Genomic DNA, 17,500 nt, shown 5'->3' on the forward strand with positions numbered 1-17,500 from the left:
GATTTTACGCTGCAACTTCAGGGTCGCTGCACTAGAGGGCGCAAAAAGCAGCGAAAGCGGGAGACACTGTGGAAGGTAACGGTGTGTGTGACGGGAGCGTGACTGGAGTGTGACGGGACCGTGATTGGACCGTGATTGGAGTATGACTGGAGTGTGACGGTAGGATAGCAGGGGGAGTGAGAATGAAAAGTAACGGTGAATACTGATGGAAGACTGACCCGAGTGAGATGGCAAACAAGACTGCCTATCGATCTGTTTTGATAGTACACACCCAGGTGATAGGTGAGGTACTCCAGCCAGTGCTTGCTGCTTGCGCCCTCCCTCTCTTCATACCTTTCTTTTCCACCTTTCTGTCTGTCGTGCTGTTTTCTGTTCGTGTTTGCATTCCTTTCATTCTCTCCAGAGCTCTGTTTCCTCCTTCCCTCTGTCTCTCTTTTCATTCTCTCTCTCTCTCTCTCTCTCTCTCTCTCTCTCTCTCTCTCTCTCTCTCTCTCTCTCTCTCTCTCTCTCTCTCTCTCTCTCTCTCTCTGTTTTATTTTCTTCTCGTTTTCCTTTCCTTTCCATTTCCTTTTACACACATTCGCTCTCTCATGATTATCTTCCAAGTCCTCGTACTCTTTACTCTCTTTCGTTTTCTTCTCTTCGTGTTTTCTCCTCTTCCGTTTCCTTTTCCATGTCTCTGATCCCTATTTCCCTTCCAGTCTAGTCTTTCGCACACCTCTCTCCCTCCATCCATCTTTTCTTTCTTCACTGCATTCCTTTCTTTCCCTCCACGAGTCCCCACTTTCATTCCATTGCTCTTTGCGCACATATGTTCCCTCCTTCCCTCCAACCCTTGCCTCAGGTCCCTCCATCCATCCATCTTTCCTCTCCATCACTTCATTCGCTCCCTGCCCCTCCCTCCCACGCATCGCTCAAGCCCACCTACCAACCAACACGTGTCAGCAGCCCCGCAGTTTTGTCTGAAGGCCAACAGATGATCACGTTGGCGTTAAGTGGGAGCTGAGAGCAATATTCCGTAACATTACCGCCGCCCCGCACTGCCATATGGCTCAGGCAATTTCATTAAAGGCTCCACGCCGCGCTTTGGCACTGACCAGGAGCGAGAAAATTACTGCAAATATAATCATGTTCCTGCCCATAAAACTTCGAAAGTGTCTCGTGAACCGCAGGACCACGAGCGCGGCGACGCTGGGCAAGGGTTTTGAGCAAAGCGATGAAGAGGAAAGAAAAGGAAAAGGGCCAGAATGGAAGAAAGGAAGAATAGGAGGCAAAATGAGAGCAGTGATCGTAAAGGAGTATATAAGACTATCCAAGCTGCCCTGTGCCGCTCATAAATATTCCCGGATCTTGGTGTCAGCAGCTCACACACGAGGGCCGCGGGCAGTTATCGTGAAGGTGGCTGCAAAGACAATGCCGCCAGACCAAACGCCGCCGCCCCTGCTGATAAAAGCACTAATTTGAGGATATCCGGGTTTGGGCCACAACAAAAAGTGGCGTCTTTATAGGATCACTGGGGTTGGCGGGCAGGATCCACAGTACGCTGCAGTATTTTGCCGGCGCCGGAAGAGTGAGAGGCGGGGCCAGCGTGCAACTCAGCGCCGCAGCTTTATCGCTGAAGGACCGGATGGCGCACAAAGGCTCCCCGGAGGCGCCCCGCACTCGGCTTCCTCTCGCCGAGCCAACCTTAAGAGGCCCTTGTTTACATGCGGGAGATGAACAGCGTCTGGGTTGCGTGCCTCACCTGGGGGCGTGCCTGTGGTCCCCGGGATGATGAAGGGCTGAGCGAGGGGAGCGGCGCTGCTCGTGAAAGCACGCAGGTAGAAACACAAACACGACAATATCGAATTCTTGGCACTGAAATACCTGGAAATATTCCCCGCCGAGCAGCAAACGCGTCACCTCGCCTCGGCACGGAGAATAATTTAAAGAATAATTTACAGAATCACAAAATGGTGTCAACATCCTGAAGAAAACAAGAATCGGAACGGGAAAATGAGTGTTTTGTTTCAGTAAGGAGAGTAATTGGAGCAGCGTGCTTGAAGGCGGCGCGCCTGTCAGTGGGGCGTACCGGCACGGCTGAGGCACGTGAGGCCCGAGGGTGTCGAGACGGCGGGAAGCAGGTTTGCCTGGTGGCGGCGGCGGTGACTAAATGAACTTGCAGGAGCGGGTGAGGTTAATTACAGACGCCTGGAGGAGTCAGTAGGTAGGCTCAAAGATATTTCAGACACCTCGTTAGTTGCCTTAATTAATTTACCTGTTCAGTAATAATTCCTCACCTTGTGTGTCAGTCGCCAATGACAGGTGTGTCTGGCGAGCCCCTTAGTGCAGCCGCCTCGCGTGTGATGGAGCCATAATAATGCCATCTGCGTCTCAGCCTTCAAGATGCACGTAACTATTTCCTCCACCAGATAATGCCTCCTGCAGTGGTTTGTGGTGCCGGGAGTGGTGTTGCGGCACCACCGGAGGAGGAGGAGGAGGAGGAGGAGGAGGAGGAGGAGGAGGAGGATGTGACTAAGGCTTCTCGTAATGCGGGATCAAAGTATAGGAAGTTGATCGCATCTCCATCCACCCGCCACCTGTCCCTCCTCCTCCTCCTCCTTCCTCCACACGCCCAGCCTCAGCCTCTCAGATAGCGTGGTTATAAATCTGGTGGGGAGAAAATACAGCTTTATTATTTTCTCCAGATGTCAGACGAATTCCCGAATGTGGGATCAACGATAAGCCAACGTGCGCGGAAAGAAAACTGCGCCTTTTAGACAGGTGCTATTTTATTCCGATAGTTCAATACCTGGAGGGGAAAAAACGGGGTGAAATAGTTCGTGTGCAGTCTTACGTTGGGGTGAAAATAGAACAACACCTCAGCGCACACTCGTTACCTGTCCGCCGCGGGATAAACGAGCGATATGCGGGCTGCCTTTCCGTTACGTTTTCAACCAATTAAATTTTATGGGGTTATTGATCGCCCGTGAGCGTTTATAACTCTAGCCTTGACCTTAGATCACTCACTCTACCTGCCCTAATTCCCCAAATCGGTAACGTTACAGAGTGGTTAAAAAGTGACGAAAGCAATGATCTTCTCTCATCTTTAGTCATCGTACTGTAGCTAAAACTGACTTCGACCTTACATCTTTCACCCAATGGCCTACTTCGTTACTTTTAAGAGTGTCATATAGATAAAAATGATGAAGGTAATGACCCTCCCTCCGTCAGTAGCGACACGCCACCATCCATGACCTTTTTTAACGCTGATCCTAACCTTGACCCTGACCTTGACTAACTCCCAGACAACCCTAACGTTCCCTAATTGCTATAGACCCAGTAGAGTTAAACGTGACAAAAACAATGCCCTCTCTCCGTCAGTAGTCCCCGTACCTTCCCTGACACAACCCTGGCATTGAATCGAGCCTGACCTTGATTCACGCACCCAAACAACCGTAACGTTCCCTGATAGCTATGAGTCCTGCAGAGTTAAAAGTGACAAGGGCAACGATCTCCCTCCGTCAGTAGTCACCTTATCTCCTCTGACAGTGGCTTTGACTTTGAATATTCCACTCAAACCATCATATTTTTCCCTGATTGTCATGGGCACTGCAGAGCTAAAAGTGACACAAAACAAAACAAAACTATGCTGTCATTCGTCAGTAGCCACCGTACATTCCCTGACGCTAACCCTGACCTTGAATCTTCCACCCAAACAACCATATTTTCCCCTGATTGTTAAGGGCACCGTATTCTGTAAAGTGACGGGGACATTGATTCCCTTCCCTCCGTCGCGATGATCCACGTGCAGCCGGGCGCCGCTCAGCTCCACGCCGCGTCCGTCACCATTGGCCCAGCACGTTATTGCCGCGTAGAGATTTACTGCTGCGTTTGAAGATGAAGCAAAGTCCGATACCCGGCCACCCGCAGCACGACCACGCAGGCACGACCTTAACGACGCCATCTCCGCGAAAAATGGTAATAATTTAGTAGTAAAAATGGGGTCAGAATGTCCACGCGCCCCGCCAATAGATTTCTTTTTTTTTCTTTTCTTTTTTTTTCGTTTTCCATGTTACACTCCATTTTTTTCCTTTACTCAGCTTCCCCGTTTTTTTTTTTTTTTCATCTTCGACGTCAGTGGTATTCTTTCTTTTGTGTTTCTTTTTTCCCCTCGAAATTTCCACGCTAACGATGATTTTATTTCATTTTATTTTTTTTTGACGTGTGATTTCATTTTCCAAAACAAATGATACTTTTCCTTAGTATTTTTTTTTAACATTTATTTCGTCGACATGTTTTCTTTCTTCTTTTTTTTTTTCCTTTCACTTTCCAAACTACAGGTACACTTTTTTTTCTATATCTGTTTTTTACTTTATCGCTTCTAATTTCTTTTGTGGTCGCAGCATTTCCCGGCAAATTTCATCTCCCCACCCCCACCAAAACGGAAACGATGCAACGCAGATATGGTTTAAGCCTTGGCTCATCTCATCTCCCTTCCCCTCCCCTCCACACACACACACACACACACACACACACACACACACACACACACACACGGGATCCTTCGACTGAAACAAAAAAAATATATAACGCAGTGATCAGCCATTGGCGGTCACCCAGAAATCTTACACCATCCAAATTTTCTTCTCTCGACTTGCAAAAAAAAAAAAAAAATGATAATGGGAGAAAAAGGAGAGAGAGAAATAAAGAAGAAAACTCACCTATTCCTGTACCTGCCTGGGTTTAATTAGTGTTGTTTTCTGTTTTTCCTTTTTTTTTTTTTATCCGGTAAGAGGAAAATAGTGATATTAATGATGATAGATCGGGAATGAAGAAAAAAATGATGACTGACGTATGTTCTTCTCTTTTCTTTCTTTAACTTGCAGAACAAAAAAGAAAGATAATAATGATAATGATTAAAAAGAGGAAAAGAAGGGAGAAAAGAAAAAAATGAAAGAAAGCTTAATTTATGTTTATCTGTTGAGAAAATGAAAATAATGAAACTACTACTACTACTACTACTACTACCACACACACACACACACACACACACACACACACACACACACACACACACACACACACACACACACACACACATAAAATACCTGAAAAAGAAAAATCTACCTCTCGGACGACATTTATTTATTGAGCACACGAAGGATATTTATCGGTTTGTTTACTTTTACGGTTTAATCTTGTGTGGGGGTCCAGGTTTTTTTTCTCTTTTTTTTTTCTTTAAGAATTTCCTTGTCCTGGTTCGTGGCTGGCTGGGCGGGAGGACTTGAGCGAGGAGAACGAGAGGGGAGGGAGAGAGAAACAGAGGCGACGGAAGTTGGAACGACGGGAGGGAGAAGGAGATAAAAATGAGTAGAAAATACATTGCCGGAGAAAGAAAAACAAGGATGCGAAAAGAAGAAAATGTTAGATTAATGTTTCCCAAACTGCCGCCGCCTGCTCCTCCTTTCTTTTTCCGAGGTAGGACGAGTAAGGGGGAGGAGGAGGGAGAGGAGGAGGAGGAGTAAGAAGAGGATAAAAGGAGAGAGAAGGAAGGAAAGGAGAGCAAAATGACAAGAGAGGAGGGGGGAGGTTAGAGAAGAAGTTAGGAAGGGAGAGTATAAGGAGGTAAGTAGATAAGGAAGGAAGGAAGGAGAGAGAGAGAGAGAGAGAGAGAGAGAGAGAGAGAGAGAGAGAGAGAGAGAGAGAGAGAGAGAGAGAGAGAGAGAGAGAATAGAGAGCGCTTTGGTATTATCTGCAGCTTCATCACATCCTTTTTTTTTCTTTTACCCTCCTCCATCTCTCCCTCTCTTTCTCTCCCCTTCTCCCTTACATCTTTTAGTTTAGTTCCCCTGTGATGCCGGAGTGAGTGTTCATTGTCTCTCTCTCTCTCTCTGTCTCTCTCCCTCTCTCTCTCTCTCTCTCTCTCTCTCAATCCATCGGGAGTCTTGGTTCTGATCCACGGATATAAGCGGCTTTATCTTACGCATCCACATTCTCAACCCTTCATCTTGGTAAGTCTCCGGCAATCCACTGTCAAACTGAAATTGTGTCCTCAATGTTCTTGCTCTTCTCCCTCATCGCCCCGCTTATGGATTTTGTTTCCTCTTTGGCTTCGTTTTCTTTTACTCATGTTTTATTTTGTTTAGCTCTGTACCTGTTGTTTTTCTTTTGTTGCGTCGAGTATTGGTGTGTTTCCCTGTTTTGTTTTGTTGTTTCGCTAGTTTTCTTTCTTTTTTCTGTGTGTGTGTGTGTGTGTGTGTGTGTGTGTGTGTGTGTGTGTGTTCTCCAACAGGTGACGGTGCGAAAAAAACATTTCCAACTCCCAAAACTTATACTGACAAAACTTTATTTATCGGTTGATTAATTCCAGACAGCGTGGGAATGGCGCCGCGTTTTAGCTTGCAGGAAAAAAAACGAAGGGAAGAACATTTTGAACATTTTATTTAGCGTTGCGCCTCTTGCCTTGGGGTGAGACAAGGGTAAGAAATGGTTGCCTCTATTCCAACTTCACGCAAAGGTTATATTTTTGTTTCCTGACTCATGAGAAATTGTGATGCAGGTCCTTCATCCATCTTGATTCTTCTTTTGTATGTTGTATTTGTTATTCTCTCTCTCTCTCTCTCTCTCTCTCTCTCTCTCTCTCTCTCTCTCTCTCTCTCTCTCTCTCTCTCTCTCTCTCTCTCTCTCTCTCTCTCTCTCAAAAAAAAAAAAAAATGTCAGTGATTCAAATGTTTTTTTTTTCTTCCTCCTTAACTCTATTGTCTTTCTCCTTTTTTAATCCCTCTTCCTGACAGGATCTTTCTGAAACGAAGTCAGGTAAGGAGTCTCTCTCTCTCTCTCTCTCTCTCTCTCTCTCTCTCTCTCTCTCTCTCTCTCTCTCTCTCTCTCTCTCTCTCTCTCTCTCTCTCTCTCATAGTCTAGACACCAGATTAGGAAAGTGTTGTGTCCTGTTTGTTGTGGGGTCTCTGGGGTATTTCTCTCTCTCTCTCTCTCTCTCTCTCTCTCTCTCTCTCTCTCTCTCTCTCTCTCTCTCTCTCTCTCTCTCTCTCTCTCTCTCGCTCTCGTCAGACATAGAATTACCGGGAGAATGTAAACTCAAAGCGTCCGTACACACACACACACACACACACACACACACACACACACACACACACACACACACACACACACACACCTCCCCTCAGATGGTTTTTTGATCCCCTCTGCATCCCTCTCCCTTCAACCCTCGCCCACCCATTGTCCTTCAGTGTGCCCGCCAGGAAACACCGCCGCCCAGTCTTTAGCTAAATTCCCTCGCCAGTCGTGGTGGTGGTGGTGGTGGGGGTAACGTAGGAAGAGGAAGGTTGAGAAAGGAGGAGTAGGGTTTGAAGGAGAAGTAAAAGGAGAAAGAGGAGGAGTTGAAGAGGGAGAATAAGAGGAGGAGGAAGAACAAGAATATATGAACAAGAACATGAACAAAATGAAGAGCAGATGATGAAGGAAAAGTAGGTATCAGAGGAAGAGGAGGAGGAGGAGGAGGAGGAGGAGGAGGAAGAAGAGGAGGAGGAGGAGGAGAACGATTTGTTAAGTGGTGATAGCTTTGAACAAGAAATAATAATGATGCTCTTGAATATGACACATCCAATATTAAACAAGGAGCAGCTTTTAAAATGTATGAATATATGAAAACCAGGACACAATTTAAGAAGCTCAGCACATCAGTAGCAAACAAAGTAATGCTCTTACGGACAGTCACGTTTCCCTCACATTAACTCGCTACTACACATTTATATTTGAAGTTTTAACCTTAATTTTTATACATCAATTGGATTCATATTTCCCATCAGTGTTTTCCATCATACGTATATTTTCATCGCCTGACCTGCAACTCCAGTTATCAAGTTAGTAGAAACGCAGTAATTAAACATATTTATTGGGAGGTATAGGAGTTAGGCAAGACTATTAATTTTATTTGTATGTACGAGTATGTGTGTATTATACAGGGACTGCTATCGTTAAGTCTCCAGGCTTCTTCTAAACTTCCCTTATGATGTTTTTATGTAACTGTTTAATTCTGTTCATCTACATCACCTCATATTTCGTATATCACCTGTTCTTCTTACCTATATAAATAGAATCGTATCATTTCCTCTCATTTATACTACTGATACTTTTTTTCATTCTCCAGCAAGGTCTCCCATCCCTTGCTTCCCTAACACAATCTCGCCTTCCCTCTTGTAAGTCTCCGGCCAACTTTTCACTGTTGAGAGTCAGACGTATAGATTCTGAGGTCCATTCTTTCTCCTGCCATTCTTCCCTCACGTCCAGATCACCTCAGCATCCCAAGATCCGCCCATTTCCAACAAAATACGTCTATTTCCGCACTCTCTCTCTCTCTCTCTCTCTCTCTCTCTCTCTCTCTCTCTCTCTCTCTCTCTCTCTCTCTCTCTCTCTCTCTCTCTCTCTCTTTCCTTTACTGCTGCTGTGCTATTAAATCAATCAATCAGCCAGTGTTTCTATCTCACCTCAATACTTCTCAATAATTTCTCTCCCAACACTGTAGTTCACAACCCTGCAGTCTCCCTTCCTAACAGCCACACGCACCACTTAGCACAACTCCCCCACAAATACCCTTATTTTCACCTCCACAATATAGTCCTCTCTCCTCAACCTACTATTAAGGCTCCTTCTTCCTCGTCCTCCTTCCTCCTTCAGCAGGTAATATACACGTGCACAAGGAAGGAAGCATTACCACCTGTTCTTGTCTCACCATTCCAGGTAAAACAGCCTCTCTTAAACCTTCAGCTCCTTTGCAGGTAACCCCTTGAATTATATGTTAAAATCCCCATCTCTTATACATTTTTTTTTTTTAGTTTTAATCTTCACTTTTCTCTTTCGATTTTCAATTACACTGTTCCCGGAGCGATGATCTTACTTAAGCAAGAGAGTAAAAAAAGATATAGAATAGAAACTGTAGCGGGTAATAACGAAGGAATGGGAGTGGAGAAATCGACGAGGGGAGAAGGGAAGAGAAGAAAAGGAAATGAAAACAACAGAAAGTAATGACGGAGAGAGGAGGAATAAGGTGCGTAGGAGGAGGATTAATAGGAGGATAGAAAGAGAAGAGAAACTGGAAAGTGTGAAAGAAGAGGAGGAAGAAGAAGAACGAAGAAGAACAAAAATAATAATAATAATAATAATAATAATAATAATAATAATAATAATAAGAAAAAGAAGAAGAAAACTAGAAGGAGGAGGAGAACAAGAAGAATAAAAGTAACGACAAAAAGAAAAAATACAAAAAAAAGACTAAACGAATGACAAGAAAAGAAAGACAAAAGACAGAATGAAATGAAGAAAAGAAAAAAGGAACAAGACTGAAAGGATTAAAAAAAAAAAAAAAACGAAAAGAAATACAGAGAAATGAACCTTGGCTATTACTTCACATTCATATCCAGCCACTGCACCGTCGCTCCTGTCAGTTGTTGCGTCTTCTGCAGGAGTGTATGAGTGTATGCCTGCCGCCCTCTCTGCCACCGTTGCCGCTGCTACCTTACTTACGAGACGCGGCGCCGCAAACCCCACGCACCAAGACACCGAGACGGGACAAAACTCGACCAGGTTCCAATTTGTTTTCCCAATAAATGTGACTTTCCCTTTCCGCCAACTATTTTTTTTTTAATGTTTGTCTCTCTCTCTCTCTCTCTCTCTCTCTCTCTCTCTCTCTCTCTCTCTCTCTCTCTCTCTCTCTCTCTCTCTCTCTCTCTCTCTCTCTCTCTCTCTCTCTCTCTCTCTCTCTCTCTCTCTCTCTCTCTCTCTCTCTCTCTCTCTCAGGTGTGTAGGTATATGTATTGTATTTCAGCATGGAATTTCGCATCAAAGTAAGTGCTGTTTACCCTTTGGCGATCTTAGACGTGAATGGGAAAGCTCAAATGACAAACACGTACAGAATGAGAGAGAGAGAGAGAGAGAGAGAGAGAGAGAGAGAGAGAGAGAGAGAGAGAGAGAGAGAGAGAGAGAGAGAGAGAGAGAGAGAGATTTTATTGCCCAAGAGTGTAAAAATAAATTAATTAATGGACAATAATGGGCGACATTTGCATTGTACCAAGAAGAGATACGCGGAATTATTTGGAAAACTCTGTAAAATATTACACAGGACTGGAACACAAACACAAACACACACGCAAAAAAAAAAAAACAAAAAAAAAACAATTTTCAACACTGAACAAAAAAAAAAAAACAAGTAAGAATCAATGTATAAAAGTTAGAACACACACACACACACACACACACACACACACACACACACACACACACACACTCTCCTTTACTCCAATACTAAGTCCTCTCGGATTTATGTTGTTATTGAATTTACGTCGAATTTCGGGAACCATTCAAGAGAAACCGATCATTAGGGTGAGGATCGTGGGCCTTTGATGCACTTAGACAGAGTTAAGAGAGAGAGAGAGAGAGAGAGAGAGAGAGAGAGAGAGAGAGAGAGAGAGAGAGAGAGGGAGAGGGAAGGTATGGCCGTGAGAAGATTGGGTAGGTAGAAAGTAAAGAGAAAAGTGAGAGAGGGAGGGGAAAATTAAATTTCAGCATGTGTGATATAATAGGAGTCATTTTGGTGATTCTTATCTTGTGTGTGGGTATAATTTATTCAATTTAACCCCGCACAAAAAGTTAGGAGGGTCTTTTGAGGATGAAAAATGGCGAGGATGAGAGAAAAAAGTTAAATTTCATAACTTAGAGAAAAAAAAAGGTAAGTAAAAGGAACGAAAATGATGAGTTTGTTAGGTGGCTTTCTCTCTCTCTCTCTCTCTCTCTCTCTCTCTCTCTCTCTCTCTCTCTCTCTCTCTCTCTCTCTCTCTCTCTCTCTCTCTCTCTCTCTCTCTCTCTCTCTCTCTCTCTCTCTCTCTCGCTCTCTCTCTCTGATGCAGCGTAATGAAAAATGCTTCAGTTTACATCTGACACTATTGAAGTTGATCCGATTTTGCTGGCGTTTACTGAATTTATTATTATTTGTATGGCTATTGATATATTTACTGAAGCCGGTACTCTCTCTCTCTCTCTCTCTCTCTCTCTCTCTCTCTCTCTCTCTCTCTCTCTCTCTCTCTCTCTCTCTCTCTCTCTCTCTCTCTCTCTCTCTCTCTCTCTCTCTCTCTCTCTCTCTCTCTCTCTCTCTCTCTCATGTGCGTTTAGAGAGCGAGAGAGCGAGAGAGAGAGAGAGAGAGGGAAGGGCAAGCGAGTCATTGAGAGGGGAGAGATAAATTGCATTTGTTAAAACCATTATGATTGCAGCTGCCGAATATTTGATTTCCAGATACGTATCCAGTTTCATTTGTTTACTCACATCCACGCGCGCACAGCCCCAGAAATTACTGCCATCACTGGGGCTTGACTGGGGGCTCTTAGTCGAGGAAGGGGAAGGACCGACCTCTCATGCTCTCCCTGTCTCCTTGCAGCCCTTCACGTAGCCAGATTATGACATTTCATTGTCTCCCATGGACTCTCTCTCTCTCTCTCTCTCTCTCTCTCTCTCTCTCTCTCTCTCTCTCTCTCTCTCTCTCTCTCCTTCTAATCCTTCATGTAGTTAGAATAGATTATTTTCTCCCTTATTTTCTCTCGTAGACCTTATATACTCTCCCTGTCTTCCTTCAGTCATTCATGTGGTCAGAATGGAACATATACTCTGCCATTTCTCTACGTGGTCTCTCTCTCTCTCTCTCTCTCTCTCTCTCTCTCTCTCTCTCTCTCTCTCTCTCTCTCTCTCTCTCTCTCTCTCTGCTGTCCTTCACGTCGTCAGTATAGGACTTTTCCTCCCCCTGGTTCTTCCTTTAGTCTCTCCCTTTCTTCTTGTAGTCCTTCGCGCCGCCAGTATGGGACATTTCCTTCCCCTACCTTCTCTCTTGCATCTCCTCCCCTCCAGGCATCTTCTCCCTCCCCTTCAAGTAATTTTCATTGGACATTTTCTTCCCTGGGCGTCCCCCATTCAAGTTTTTTTTTTTTATACTCTCTCCCCTTGACTTATTCTCTTTGGACATTTTTTCCTCCTAGGCATTTCCCTTTCTAGTGTTTTCCACTCTCACTCTCTCCCTCCTTCCTGTTTAATTACTCAATTATCCTAACTTAGCTAGATTTAACCTAACCTAGTATTACGCAAACTTTTCTTACCTAAACAAACATCCTATCTAACCTATCTTACCTCACCTCACTTTACCTTTCCTTACCCAGCCTAACTTTGCCTAACCTAACCTGATCTAATCAAATCTAAGCCAGTCTTTCATAAACTGACCTCACTTAACCAACTTAAAATACAAAAGAACTATAATCTCCGTCAATTTTTCCACCATATAATTCAATACTACCAAAAAAAAAAGTTACCAGTTAAAAAAAGTCCATAGGAAAAATATCTAGTGGAAAAATTAAAAGGAAAAATCTATCGAGGTGGAAAATAACGAGAAAAAATGTAGGTAGAGGAAAGATCCAAAGAAAATAAAAAAATACCCACTATCCTCGTCTGGTCATTCACTCGTCCATTTCTCCACGCGTCACGTAAGAACCTAAGGACTCCCACAGGGCATTGTCCTTGAATCTTGGGATCAATACTGGATGGCCAAGGGCGAGGACACCTGGAGGAGGGAAGGAGGGAGGAGGGAAAGACAGGAGGGAAGGAAAGAGGAGAGATAAGTTTTTTTCTTCCTCCGACAGGCCAGTCAATCACGAGTTTTGAAAAGTTTTGGGAGTGAATGAATCTGTGTGACTTTTTTCTCTCTCTCTCTCTCTCTCTCTCTCTCTCTCTCTCTCTCTCTCTCTCTCTCTCTCTCTCTCTCTCTCTCTCTCTCTCTCTCTCTCTCTCTCTCTTCCTTACTCTCTTTATCTTTACTTGCATTTTTTTCTGTTCTTTCCCTTTTTCTATTCCTTTTTTTATATTTTGTTTCTCTTGTTTCTCTTCTGTTCGTTTTATGTTTTTGTTTAGTTGTATTTCCCTTGATTTTCCTTTCTCCTTTTTATTCGCTTTCATCATTTTATATTTTTTTTGCTTTTTCTTTCGTTTCATAATTTCTTAGTTGTATTTGTTTAGTTCTTTATTTTTTTCTATTCACTTCTTTATCATATTTCTTGCTTTTCCCTTTACTTTTTTTTATTTTACATTCAATTTTGTACCTTCATTTATATTCCCTCTGTTCTTTTAATGTTTTGTTTTATCACTCATTCTTTTACTTTATCTATCCTTTTCTCTTTGTTCCTCTTTGTTCGCTTAACTTTTAAATTTCCATACTTATAAACCTCTTATAGTTCTTCTACCTCTACTTTCTATATACTTTCTTATGTACTGCTACTTATATACTTCCTACCTCCTTTACTTGGTGCTGTTGTTTTCTGCGCCGTTGCTGAGGCTTAAAATTTATGGAGGGAACCATAAAAGCAAGGATGAAAACAAGGCACAGGTGAGTGACAGGTAGTAATTAATAGTGAAGGTGTAACGCAGGTATTCCATTATCCCATTCATTCATACATACATACATACATTTATTCAGCACTCCATTTCACTCCTCCTTCCTCGATTATGTTATGTCATTTCTTCCTTCATTTCTTATCTTTTTTTCTTTCCAATTTATCTTTTATTTCTGCGTTTTTTTTGTCCCTAAACGCTTCGTCTCTCTCTCTCTCTCTCTCTCTCTCTCTCTCTCTCTCTCTCTCTCTCTCTCTCTCTCTCTCTCTCTCTCTCTCTCAGATTTCTTCCTCCCTTCTCTCCTTCCTTCCTTTCTTTCATTCTTCATTCGTTCGTTCTTTCCTTCCTTCCTTCCTTCCTTCCTTCCTTCCTTCCTTCCTCCTCCCTCCCTCATTCATTCATTCATTTATTCCTCCCTCACTCTTTCCGTCTCATCATCCCCCCCTTGCTTTCCCTCCCTCATTCCTCTCCTTCCCCTTCCCTGCGTTGTTTATATTCCTGCCGCGCCTTTCATACTAATTATTCTCTCATTCATTTCTCTTCATCTTCTCGCGTGCATGATGATATTTTCGTCTGTTTTTTTCTCCTTTCCTTCTTTCCTTTCTTCCTTCCTCTTGGGGACACCATCCATATTAATTGCTTTTCACTCATTCTCCTCACCTTTCCATTCATTTTATTTACTCTCGTCGTCCACACAAACACACACACACTTTTCTCTCTCTTTTCTCTTTCTCTTTCCCTTCCTTTTCTGTTTTTATATTTACTTATTGTTGCAGTTACTATTAAATTTACCCTGTTGTTCTCTTTCTCTATCTTATTTCTTCGGTCTCTATTTCATTCTTTATTTCTCTCTCTCTCTCTCTCTCTCTCTCTCTCTCTCTCTCTCTCTCTCTCTCTCTCTCTCTCTCTCTCTCTCTCTCTCTCTCTCTCTCTCTCTCTCTCCTCATATTCTTTTGATTCTTTTGCTTCTTTCTTTTTCTTTTCTTTTAGCTTTTTTTTTTTTTTTTTATATCTCTGAAGAAGGTTAATTCAATTTTCCTAACCTTCATCTTATCTTCCTTTTTTATTCTTTTAATTGTGTAAATGCATTTGTTCTTATTCTCCTGTCTGTCTGTGTATGTCTGTATGTTTGTCTGTCTGTCTGTGTCTGTGTGTGTCTGTGTCTGTACGTATGTATGTCTGTCTGTCTATGTATGTATGTATCTCTCTCTCTCTCTCTCTCTCTCTCTCTCTCTCTCTCTCTCTCTCTCTCTCTCTCTCTCTCTCTCTCTCTCTCTCTCTCTCTCTCTCTCTCTCTCTCTCTCTCTCCTCACCTTATGTTTTGCAGTGCCATGTTATCATACCTTAACCACCTTATCTTCGTATTACATCTCACCTCACCTCACTTCACCTCACCTCACTCAAGCTTCGGTACCTTCAGCCTGGTAGGAGGGATTTAAATGAGTAGATAAGTAAATTGGGCCGCTGGAGGTACATGGATACTTGGACCAACGCTAAACTATGCTGGGCTCAATTTGCGAAGGTTCTCTCTATTATCTGGAATCTTATTGGTCCCAGTGATTTATGAGGCGCTTCTGTACTGCGACGAATGAGTGCGATAAAGTTGCAGGTTCCTATTATAATGATGGAGAGAGAGAGAGAGAGAGAGAGAGAGAGAGAGAGAGAGAGAGAGAGAGAGAGAGAGAGAGATAGAGAGATAGAGAGATGGGGGGGAAGAGGTGCTAACGGAGGAAATGTTAGTAAGATGTTTTGCTTACCATGATTTTTTTTATCTGAAGGACAAGATTTAAACTTCAGAGAGAGAGAGAGAGAGAGAGAGAGAGAGAGAGAGAGAGAGAGAGAGAGAGAGAGAGAGAGAGAGAGAGAGAGAGAGAGAGAGAGAGAGAGAGAGAGAGAGAGAGAGAGAGAGAGAGAGAGAGAGAGAATGTTCTCCCACACATAATTAACTAATGCCTACACTGTACCCCATTACATGACCTCTCCGCACACCAGTAAGTCTCACAATATCTCTTCCTCTTATGTGTTCCTATTGCTACTGATCACGGAGAGGAACTTCTTAGTTGCGTGTAATGCCCCTCTAAGTTTAGAGGGGTAAGGTTAGGTTAGGTAAGGTTAGGTTACGTTACGTTAGCTTAGGTTACGTTTGGTTAGGTTAGGTTAGGTTAGGTTAGGTTAGTCTAGGTTAGGTTAGGTTAGGTTAGTCTAGTCTAGTCTAGGTTAGGTTAGGTTAGTCTAGGTTAGGTTAGGTTAGGTTAGGTTAGTCTAGGTTAGGTTAGGTTAGGTTAGTCTAGGTTAGGTTAGGTTAGGTTAGGTTAGTCTAGGTTAGGTTAGGTTAGGTTAGTCTAGGTTAGGTTAGGTTAGGTTAGGTTAGTCTAGTCTAGTCTAGTCTAGGTTAGGTTAGTCTAGGTTAGGTTAGGTTAGGTTAGGTTAGTCTAGGTTAGGTTAGGTTAGGTTAGGTTAGTCTAGGTTAGGTTAGGTTAGGTTAGTCTAGGTTAGTCTAGGTTAGGTTAGTCTAGGTTAGGTTAGGTTATATTAGGTTAGTCTAGGTTAGGTTAGGCAAAGAAAGGACATATTCTTTCCCTGGATATTTCCCCTTTAACATTTTACAACCCCAGTGAGATTCCTCCCTTCATATATTTCCCTCTAGGTAATTTTCCCTAATGTTAATCCTTTAAGTTAGGTTAGGTTAGGTTAATGGTAAAATAGATTAATAGGGGCGGGGAACGTGTGAGAGAGAAAAATTGCGCAAAAAAAAAAAAAAAAGTTTAGGGGGAAAACGTGTGCATGGGGAAAAAATGTCCAAAGGGGAGGAAGTTTGAGGGGAAATGCAACAATATCCTGCACTTAGAAGGTTATAATTATTACATAGTCTATTTAGGAGGGGAAAAAAAAAAACACACAAGGGAAACAGCGAAAATATCCAGAGGGCACAAAGTTTGAGGGGAAATATCCAGAGAGGGAAGGAAAGTTTTTGGGAAGTGGAATAATGTGCAGCACTATTAAGATCACAATTACAGTGTGGGATCAGTGACGCTAGAGTATTGAACTTTATCAGGATGACGTTTTTGTTTTGTTACCTGCGTTGTGTTTGATTAGACGCAAAACCAGGTGATCTGCGAGGTATTGGTGTCACAGGAGGCGCATGCGAATTCACCTTAAAAAAAAAAAAAATAAAAAAAACGTAAAGCGGCGTAATTCAATTTGCAAAAAAAGATGAAAAGTAAATAAACAATGGGGGTTTAAATTACGTGATTAACTTTTGGTCCAGCGGAATTTATAATGCATCCCTTTGGCAGCTTCATATTGGGGAAGCCTTCAGCCACACACACACACACACACACACACACACACACACACACACACACACACACACACACACCAGCATAGTGAAGCCAGGAGAAGCTTGAATGCTGTGAATTGCACTCTTCCCGGGGGTTTAAAGCTTTTATTTCGTTTCAGATTTAAGCCACAAAATTTCAGCATACAAATTGAGCCGCATTGTGGGAAAGGTCGTTAGGGATTTCACATTATTTTTTGGTGGCCACGTAATAAATATGTGATTCTGAGCCATAGGATTTGTACCTTTCACGGGACGATGCAGAGGGAAAAAACTGTAGTTTCTGGAATTAATAATTGTCCCCGTGATGGAAAGTTGTCTGGTGCTCTGCGTGATTTGCGTGAAGCGTAAGAGAGACTGGTGGTTTTAAGATGTGTTACTTATGCACGGTAAGAGGCTCAGGTTAATGTTTCTGTTCTTCTCCCACAGATGGCGACACTGGCGGCCAAAGAACAATGCTGCGGTAAGTGCATGGGTGTTTTTTTCCTTTTTCTGATTTTTTTTTATTTGTGAGTTTTTCTTATGAATTCCTGAAGGATGATTTACTTATTTTTCTGTGTTTTTTTTTTCTTTTGTTTCTTTCTTCTGTGTTCGTCATGAGTATTAGGTTGAAGGTATTTTTTCTTTTCTTTTTTTTTTCTTTTCGTATTTTTCTTTATTTTCTTTGTTATCTTTCCTATGTGAAAAATGTGAGTGTGTGTGTGTGTGTGTGTGTGTGTGTGTGTGTGTGTGTGTGTGTGTGTGTG

At 42.8% G+C, this 17,500-nt stretch overlaps 1 protein-coding gene across 4 annotated transcripts in view; it reads left to right on the forward strand.

Annotated features, from left to right (window-relative positions):
• Positions 1 to 17,500, forward strand: part of LOC135089705 (uncharacterized) — a 256,573-nt gene that overhangs the window by 122,199 nt on the left and 116,874 nt on the right. For all 4 annotated transcript variants that reach the window (XM_063985637.1, XM_063985639.1, XM_063985636.1 and 1 more), the window contains exon 4: positions 17,184 to 17,217. In XM_063985637.1, the coding sequence (XP_063841707.1) occupies positions 17,184 to 17,217 (34 nt within the window). The remainder of the gene's footprint in view (positions 1 to 17,183; positions 17,218 to 17,500) is intronic.

The sequence above is a fragment of the Scylla paramamosain genome, chromosome 33, assembly GCF_035594125.1.
Source record: "Scylla paramamosain isolate STU-SP2022 chromosome 33, ASM3559412v1, whole genome shotgun sequence".
Taxonomy (NCBI): Eukaryota; Metazoa; Arthropoda; class Malacostraca; order Decapoda; family Portunidae; genus Scylla; species Scylla paramamosain.